Source organism: Rhipicephalus sanguineus, chromosome 2, assembly GCF_013339695.2.
Source record: "Rhipicephalus sanguineus isolate Rsan-2018 chromosome 2, BIME_Rsan_1.4, whole genome shotgun sequence".
Taxonomy (NCBI): Eukaryota; Metazoa; Arthropoda; class Arachnida; order Ixodida; family Ixodidae; genus Rhipicephalus; species Rhipicephalus sanguineus.
This window is the reverse complement of record NC_051177.1, coordinates 166448382-166458266: the sequence shown is the minus strand read 5'-3', so window position 1 is coordinate 166458266 and position 9885 is coordinate 166448382. Positions and strand designations below refer to the sequence as shown.

At 50.7% G+C, this 9885-nt stretch overlaps 1 protein-coding gene and 1 pseudogene across 1 annotated transcript; both read right to left on the bottom strand.

Annotated features, from left to right (window-relative positions):
• Positions 1-3347: 3347 nt before the first annotated feature.
• LOC125757515 (uncharacterized protein K02A2.6-like) lies at positions 3348-4895 on the bottom strand (annotated as a pseudogene).
• An 80-nt stretch (positions 4896-4975) lies between these two features.
• LOC119382020 (uncharacterized protein K02A2.6-like) lies at positions 4976-7436 on the bottom strand. The gene is made up of 2 exons (XM_049412979.1): positions 5517-7436; positions 4976-5059 (listed from the first exon to the last, which is right to left on the bottom strand). Exons 1-2 carry the CDS (start codon positions 7434-7436, stop codon positions 4976-4978), a joined length of 2004 nt encoding a protein of 667 aa, XP_049268936.1.
• Positions 7437-9885: the final 2449 nt, after the last annotated feature.

The window sequence follows — 9885 nt, the reverse complement described above, 5'->3', positions numbered from 1 at the left end:
AAAGGCCCCAAAGAAAAATAACTTAGAAAAATGCTTCCGAAGCGCGGAATCGAACCAGGGACCTCTTGCTCCACAGCGAGCGGCGCTATCCACTACGCCACGAAACGCAGATCCTCCACGTAGCTAACGGCGAGCGTTATATACACACCATTTAGCGCTGGACGGACTCAGAGACAGCAGGCGATAATAAGCGTTTCTTCATTACCAGCGAGGTGGCGCTAGGAGCCCGACGGGCTCATTTAAAAGTCGTCGGCGAGCTCGTTCGCTTCTTATATTTGCGCATGGGAGAAGCTTGCCCTTCCGCTGTCTGCTCGCGCGGTTTTCTCGTGGCGAGGGGTAGAGGAATGTTTCACGATTTCACCGTGATGTCCGCGCTCATGTTACGGCGCGTACGAATGGCACTCGAGCTCAGGGACGCCGCCAAACGAACAAACAGAAGATGAGCGCGAACTATCAAGTGTCACAGCTCGACACTTGAAGCACGCTAGTTTCCTTCGCTGCTTCGGCCGCCTTTGCAACAGAAGCGCTGTTCAAGCTGAGAGTATCCATTGGCGAGCCTCACTTCCTATGGGCACCGTGCATACGTTAGGAGCCGCCACAGTCGCGCGCTGCCTCCAGCGCCAAAGCGGCCACGGCAGCAGATTTGGCGGGATGGGGGGGGGGGGGGGGGGGGGGGGGGGGGGGGGGAGGCAGACGACACAGGCGGCGGCAAGCCACTGCGCCGTGTTTTGGTGCTTCGCTTGAAGCGTTCTCTTTCCCGTTTGCTTCCAAATGACGTCAAATTGTTATCAGCTGTCAGAGAACGTAGCGTTAGCGCATGTGCTTCTTTTCGCCAGACCTCGTGTATCCTCAGGCGAACGCGGCAACATAAAATGCATTAACTAGGGGAAGACAACGGAGGTGACGAGCCCGCTGAGCGAAACTGCGCACGTGTAACGCGGGCCGTCTCACTCACTAAACAATCACAGCTTATCACCCTCGAGCTAACGCGGCAGCGAACTCAGCGGCAGCTTGAAACCGGCAATACCAGCAATTGCACTGTCACGGCCGCTGAATGAAAAAAAAAAAAACGCTTTCCATCGAACGGCCATGGCACTGCATTCGCTGCGCCGACTTATTCAGTGCAGCCGAGTTCGTCGTCGCGGCTCGTGTTTTGCTGCCATGGCACTGCAAAGCGTGCCATATATTATTACGCTTGGATTCAGAGAGCTACGTGATATAGATAGTTTCTTCCGAGGAGCTAACCTGAAGAAGGGCAGGGAACTCCTCGAAGCGGGTCACGTTCACGGCGTCGTGGAAGAGGTGTTGCTCGGCAGATCAACAATCACGGGCAAATGCAACCCCAGAAAAAAAAAAAAAACATCTATTTGCAAAACTCGCTTTTGTCGTCGAACGAGTGCGATCCAGCGTTCACGCCGATTCCGTTCATATTCTCTAAATGGAAACCGGTAAAAACGCGTGCCCAGAGAATTCCTGTAGGGGTTATTGCACCCAACAACGCAGCAATTATTCCTGGAGTTCGGCATTCCTACGAACAGCGGAACCGGCACAAAACGAACTGCCCGCGAAAATACCTTGCGCTGTCACAGCGGGAGCGAGCAGGGGTGCAATCGCGGAGCGATGTTGTATGCTATATTATTCTTATCGTCCACCACCTGCGGCTGACTGATCGCGTTGATAACGCGGACATACCGTCGCTCTGGTCACTAGCCAAGCGCGAGAAGCACGAAAAGTGTAGTCATCGTAAAAGGCATAGTTCCTCGACTTCACCCCATTGCGAGCGCGTCAGAGCATCCCGCCAAATCTGCGCTTCTTGCCGCTAGGGACGCCGAGCGGAGTTACGTCTGCACGGAGCCTATAGCATTAGTTCCTTGCTATCGCATTCATTGCTTCGCCCTTGCGGCGAAACTGTGACTATTTTTACAATAAAAATATTTCGGCACTGTAGTCGCTGACGTATGTTATGTATAAAACTACCGCACGATTAAAATGTAAAAAATTGGGAGAGACTGATATGGGCTCTTCTGAGGGTAGAAGTTAAAGAAAGAATAGTAAAAGGCGGTCAGGAAATCCGGGCCGCCCTCTCAATCCGCCTCTTTCATTTTCCTGTGCTGCTCTCTGGCGTTTTGGTAGGGGTTTGGTAGGGGCCGGGACAACCGGTATTGCCAGAAGCAAAGCCTCCGAGATGAAAGACGTTTCGCGACTTTTCCGCTAGGGGAGAGCGCATGCGCAGGGGCGTCGTGAAAAAGGCGGATTGGGCAGTGAGAGCACATGAAATGCATGAAGAATACGCCTAGTGTCGCAATAGGCGCGCGAGGAATTCGAAAATAAACTACAACAAGCTCCAGTATACACGGTCCGCTCGCTGAGAATCGATAACGCGCACGAGCTACCTGTCTATCATGTAGTTGTTATCGCAATGTAGTAAACAAGCAATGCAGCTTTGAAGTAATACAGCTTTGAAGCTCGTACACGAAGCGGGTTTGTCTGGGCCTGCAAGCACACGGTGCAAAATCTGTCTCGTTCCGGCATGACACAAAAGTGTTCTCTGATGAGTGCCGGTGCTGCCACGTACCGCATCTATTAGGAACGGAGAACGTAAACACGACGTTGGTTGTAAATAGTAGCCAGAGCAACAGAACGACCTGTCGCTTCTCGTCGGCCGCCAGGAAATCTAATAATATTGAGGTTAGTTTTCTGCAAACCTTTTTTCAGCATCCCAATTTTCTCAACCTGAGCAACACGGCGCACGAAAATATGTCGTCATTGCCGTTCCTATCAGCCGCCACACGTTGATACGTATACGCTCCGTGTGTGCATACGCGGAGGGCGCTTAGCGTTCAACATGGCGGAAAAGCGCGCGGCGGCCGGTAGATGGCAGCTCATTTTGCATAAGGTCTATTGCTAGCCTTGCTTCGGTTGTTGTTGTTGTTGTTGTCCTCTGTGCATGGCTCACACCCAATGCAGGGTACTGACCGTGTAGAGGGTGAGTTTTGCTAATATTATCTTAAGGGGGTCGTTCGTAGGAGCTATTATTAACTAATATAATGAATTAATGTTTCAATTATTGGCAATGAAATATTTAACGCAGGCAGAATTATTATATCTTCGTCTGACCAGGGGCGAGACCGGCAGGCAGCACACGATGGCTAAGTGCAACACATGTTTATTCGGTCACACAACCAACTGTCTAACAACCAGGAAGGAAAAAGGGGCGGTTGCTTATATACATGCTCGAGCCACTATCACACCGAGCGTTGACGTCACGAAGCCCAACAGTCCGAGTCCAGGTCACCGCTGATAGCGAAGCGCGTCTGCGTCAGCACCACGATGCACCAAACACGATAACACAACACTCCTCTCCCCTCACGAGGTTTCGTCTCACGGCACGTAACGGTCTGGCGGTCGCCTCAACCGGGTAGAACGTCGAAGCTGCGGTGTTAATTGTCCCGAGGGGTCGCCGTTATGGGGACCACTGTCGAGCGTCGGACCGCTGTCGTGTAGAAGGCCCGGAGACGGCTCGGTAGAAGACCCTGCCGATTCAGCTGCTGGTGACGTCAAGTTCGATGCTGGTTGGTCCTGATCGTTGAGCCGAGTAGGCGTGCTGGTCGAGGTGGTCTCTCTAGTGTCCCTGAAGAGCGGACCCTTGTTTTCCACTCTCGGCCCGTCGAGTACGGTTCCCGCCGCCTTAAGCCAGCTCCGGTTCTCCTGAAATGTACGCAGTCGCAGGTTATCAGCGTGAACGTATCGGTCCTCGTCTCCGACGCGAACGATGTACGTGCATGCGCTGCACCGCTGAGCAATTGTACCCAACAGCCATTTGTCGTCGTCCGGGCGGAGTCCTTTTACCAAAACCTGGTCGCCTTCCGAAAAGTCTCTCCATGGCCCTCGTTTCTGGTCTGCGTGGAGCTTCGCCTGCTCCCCCTTTTCGCGCATGCGTTGTTCCATGTCCGGGTGCAGCAGACTCAGCCTGGTTCTTGGCTGCCATGACAAGAAGATCTGGGCCGGGGTCTCACCAGTGGTGCTGGACGGGGTGTTGCGATAACTGAAGAGAAATTGGTCTATGCGATGTTGCATGGACTTCTTGTCTCCTTTTCTTTCTTCGTCTAGTATCTGTTTAAACAAGTCCTTCTTGACGGTCTGAACGCACCGTTCGGCGCTACCATTCGAAACTGGGTGATAGGGAGGAGATTTGGAATGACGAATTCCATTCCTGCTCAGGAATGTTGCGAAGTGCTGCGATGTGAATTGGGGCCCGTTGTCGGTCACGATCTCCTCTGGTAGTCCGTAGGCCGCAAAAACACCTCGCAACTTCTCTACTGTCTTTTCACTTGTTGTTGTTATGACACAAACACCTCAACCCACTTCGAATGAGCGTACATTAGGACCAAAAAGAAATGCTGGTCCCTTTGCGCAAAATCTAGATGAACTCGCTGCCACCTACGCGTTGGCCAGCCCCATGACATTAGTGGCACTCTAGCTGCCGCATTCTGTGACAACTGACAAGTGATGCACTCTTTCACCGCTTGCTCTATGTCTAGCGTTAAGCGAGGCCACCAGACATGACTCCTTGCCAGCATTTTCATTCGAGTCATCCCTGGGTGACCTTCGTGCAGCATTTCTAGAACCTTCTGTCGCAACGAAGCTGGTATAACCACGCGATTGCCCCATGTTACGCACTCTTGGTCTACCGACAGTTCGTTACGGCGAACGAAGTATGGTGAAAGATCGTCGTCCGACACATGCGCAGGCCACCCGTTCTGCGTAAAAAACAACACTTTGGACAGCAATCGATCTTTACGCGTTTCCGATCTGATTTCCCTTGCCGACAATGGAGCCTCGTCTAGCACCGAAAAGAAATAAACGCCCTCCGACTCCTCTGCTTTGTCTCGGAGCGGTAGCCGTGAAAGCGCGTCGGCATTTTGGATTTCGCTTGCCTTTCGGTAGACCCATCGGTAGTCATACGCTGCAAGAATTAAGGCCCACCGCTGTATCCGTGCTGCTGCCATTGTAGGGATTGGCTTGCCATGCCCGAAAATTCCAACAAGGGGCTGGTGATCTGAATAAACGGAAAATTTTCGACCAAACAAAAATTTGTGCAACTTCTTTAGACCAAAAATAACTGCAAGAGCCTCTTTCTCCAGGTGGGCGTAGCCCTGCTCTGCCTGACTTAGTGTCCTCGATGCGAACGCTATCGGTCTTTCGACCCCCGCGATTTTATGAAATAAGATCGCCCCTAGTCCATATGCCGAGGCGTCGCACACCATACCAAGTTCCTGATCCGGATTGTAGTATGCTAGTACTCTGGGATGCATAAGCCAATCCTTAGATCTCTTAAAGGTATCCGCCACCCTGTCCGTCCATTGCCACTTAACATTTTCGCCCAACAACTCATACAATGGTTTCAGCTCTGCTGACATGTTCGGAACGAATTTGCCATAAAAATTGAGCATGCCCAAATATGCTCGAAGCTCCTGTTTGTTCTTGGGTGTCGGCGCGTCTTTGATAGCGCGCACCTTATCATCGGATGGCCGAATGCCATTTGCGTCCAGCACGTGACCCAGATACGCCACCGATGTTTCAAAAAACTTGCACTTTTCTTTGCGCAATTTAATGCCTCGTTTCTTGAACCTTGTCAGCACGCTTTCCACCTTTTCCCAACACTCCTCACAACTTTCCCCGGCAATCAACACATCATCCAGGTAGCAGGCGACTTTATCTAGGCCTCCTAGAACATCGTCCATGACTGCCTGGAATATCGAGGGTGCACTGGTTATCCCATACGGTAGGCGCGTAAACTTAAACAGCCCCATGTGCGTATTTATCGTGAGCAACGACTGCGACTCAGGGTGCAACTGCAGCTGCTGATACGCGGTTGAAAGGTCAAGCACAGTGAAATATTTGCACCCATGCAAGGCTACAAACAAATCTTCCATGACTGGCAGCGGATAATGATCGGTGCGCAAGCAGGGATTCACCGTCATTCTGTAGTCGCCGCAAATCCTGACCGTGTTGTCTCCTTTTGGAACCACCACCAGCGGCGTGGCCCAGTCGCTTTTTAGGACGGGAACAATCACCCCTGCGTTCTGCCAGGCCCTCAATTGTTGGGAAACGGGATCTCTGAGTGCGAAGGGCACCGGTCGAGGTTTACAAAAGACCGGTGTTGTGCCCTCCTTCAGCAACAAGCTTACTTGACAATCCGTTATCTGTCCGAGCTCTGGTTCAAACACTTCCGAGAACCTTTCAAGCAAGCTAGCTACTCGATCGATCCCCACCCCATCCACACTCAACCAACCCAATTTAAGAGATTCCAACCAGTCTCGCCCTAGCAACGCAGTCTCACTCTTTTGCAACGTACGGACAACGATCAGAGGCAGCGTCGCTGTCTGGTTGTTGTGCTCTACCGGCATCATCAGCTTGCCCAGAACCGTTAACGGAGTTCCCCCATAGGCTTTTAGCTTTATGCTACACGGCAACAACGGTCGCCCGGCCCAGTGTCGCTGATAGAGAGTCTCGGGGACGATAGAAACAGACGCGCCCGTATCTATCTGCATCGGCACATTACGACCCCCGACCCGTACGTTTACAGTATAGTTTCGGACACTCTCGTTACACGAAAATACATTCTGTAGCAAAATATTGTCCTCACCACTACTGTCCTCCGCATAGTGTGCTGTGCTGGCGGACGATCGGCACGCTCTTGCCAAGTGGCCCACTCGTTTGCAGGCGCGGCAGCGGTATTTCCTGAACGGGCACCTTCCGTCGGTGTGGGAGGTGGCTCCGCAGCGGTAACAAGCCCAACCGGTTGTTTCTTTCGCTGGTCTGGGTTCCATGTAGTCTCCACGCGGCTGTCCCGACCTTGAACTCAGAGCTTGTCGTTGTACGGCGTGGACACCCAGTTCTTGCCCCTCCGGCTGGAATTTCTTCGTCTCGGAACGGGCTAGTTCAATACTTCGGGCTAGTTCGCACGCCTCTGCAAACGTCAGTGTGGCCCTCTTCAGAAGCTCTGCTTGCGTTGTCTCGTCTTTCAGCCCGGCAACGAAACGGTCCCGCAAAGCTTCATCCAAAAATGCCCCGAAATTGCAGGAGGCAGCCAGACTCTTCAATTCCAACGCAAAGCCCGCCACCGGTTCTGTGTCCTGCTGAATCCGGCGGTTGAATCGGAAGCGTTCCGCTATGACCATGGGTTCCGGAGCATAATGCTTCTTGAAGACTTGAATTAGTTGCGCATATTCTTTCTCCTCGGGCTTCGCGGGAGCTAGTAGATTTTTAAGCGTGCGATAGGTTTTCTTCCCAATAGCGGTAACCAACACCAAAACCTTGAGGTCGTCGCTCACCTGGGTCGCCCGAAGGAAGTGCTCGAACCGCTCGATGTACGATTCGAAATCCTCGTCTCCGTCCTCGAGGAAGGGTTCGAACTTGCCAGCCGCTGCCATGTTGAAAGTCTTCCGCTCCCAAAAGTGCCTGGCGTCTGTCGGCCGTGCGGATTCACCAGGATCCCATCCTCGTCGCCACTATTATATCTTCGTCTGACCAGGGGCGAGACCGGCAGGCAGCACACGATGGCTAAGTGCAACACATGTTTATTCGGTCACACAACCAACTGTCTAACAACCAGGAAGGAAAAAGGGGCGGTTGCTTATATACATGCTCGAGCCACTATCACACCGAGCGTTGACGTCACGAAGCCCAACAGTCCGAGTCCAGGTCACCGCTGATAGCGAAGCGCGTCTGCGTCAGCACCACGATGCACAAACACGATAACACAACAGAATTTAGATATATATTCTTTTAGACTGTCGAATGAATTCCTCAATGGCGAAGAAAACATCCCTGTGGCTGTATCCCAGAGTGGTGGCCCGAAAAGAAAGTATAACCGGCTCTGATACTTCCAGGCCCAGCTTTCGAAGAGGTGGTTCTATGATTCCTTTCCTCAATGTCGTGAACCGGCGACAGGATAAAAAGAAATGACCGATTGTTTCTTCCTGATTGCAGAAGAGGCACAGTAGGGAAATCGCTAAACTTGCTCTATGTAAGTAAAAATTGAGGGAGCTAACGCGGCAACAAAATTTCGTCATGGCTACTTCTATTATTCTTGACGTGGATAAATAGCCGCGCCAGGAAAATGAGAGGTGCTTATACTCTGGAGAAGCAGTCAATTCTGAGTCTGAGAAACTTTTCCTGTACGTTAGTGAGCGATATCTTGCCATCGTGATGTAAGCTGTTATCGGGAAAACACGAATAATCGGCGCCAAAAGCGACGCCTTTGCTAAAGAATCAGCCATTTCATTTAACAACAAACCTTTGTGTTCTGGAACCCACAATAAATGAATATGTCGAAGATGAGCGGGAACTAGTACCTTAAAGAGCTTTAGTATGGGCGTTTCACCAGATGCGGAAAGAGAAGAGCATACAAATAAAGAGTCGGTTAGAATTGCAACTACTCTAAGCTAATAAAGCTAATATTATTGCCGTAAATTCAGCTAGAAAAATAGGAAGAAAATCAGGCAACCGTCACGAAAAAGACCAGTCGAGTTCAGGGCAAAAAATTCCAATGCCAGCTCTTTCCTCTGATTGCGATGCGTCCGTTGCAATAGCAACATTCGTTGGTAGAGTATTTAGGTGCTCTTGTAACAGCCCATTTAAAATGCCATGAGGTAGTAATTTCGCGCGGTTCGGAAAAATATCATGGTAGACAATTACTGGAGAGTTATGTTGCGTAGTCATAGGAAGCACATCAAGAATTTGCACATTTAGTGAATCAAATAGCGTTTGAACAAATATAATTTGCGGTTTGCGGAATCTGGGCCAATGCTCGGAGAAAAATAAATCGGGATCGGAGATGAAAATTATTTCAGTATGGTTAGAAGGGGAATCGTACAACCTTAAGAAAATTTGTACAGCGAAGAAGGTTAAAACGGCATAGAAGGGGAAGCGTTCGCGCTTCCAGGTACAAAACAGCATTTGCAACGTATTTTGGAAGGCCTAAGCACAGCCGTAAAGCCTCTCGCTCAAATAGAACTAGTGGCCGAAGCTTGTATGCTGGCGCACCGGAAAAAAAGGACACAGGCGAATTCTAAAACAGGTCGGACGTACATTTTTTATACAATCAAGAGTGCGTTCCTTCTCATACCAGATCTACGGCTGCTCAACCTGCGCAAAAGCCGCAGTGCACGTGCTCCTTTGTCGCGACATATTCAATATGAGGGCGCCAGTTTAGACGTTCGTTATATATAACTCCAAAGTATTTTAATGAATCCACTTGGGGAATATCCTGCACCTTGCATCGCTCAACGTAATTACTACGCCTCCGTAAGGCAACACGGCTTTGTAATGGGTGGACCTTTAAAACACCCACTCGTCGCGCAGTTCACATGTTTTATCATGTGGCGTGATTCTACGTTTCTGCCAAGCAATATTACATGTATTAAGGAGACTCCTGCCACTACATGGCATTCAAATAGCGTTTTGTTTCAAAGCAGCTTTAAAGGAGCACTGACATCAAATTTACGCATGTCAAGATTTTTGCATCCACGAGTAGTTATCTACCCCCTAGTAGCGACTGGAGACTGAAAATGCAACTGAGGGACGAATAACTATCTGTTTTTTTCATTTATATCACCGGTATCAAGCACGATGCAAAACGGCCGGCAAGCCCGCCATTTCTTAGCGCTGGCAGCGCTCCCTTGCGGTCAATTCCACACCGCGCCCCAGTTTACAACTTGTCCACGGATGGGAGTGACGTGAGGATCAGCTGCTCACCTAACATTTGGTCTGCTAGGCGCGCACGTTCAGTCATGCCTTGTCACCAGCGTCGCCGTCGTCGCCGTCGTCGCCGTCAAAAGTATCGACTATATAGTGCTGAAGACGTCATTCTGGAACTTA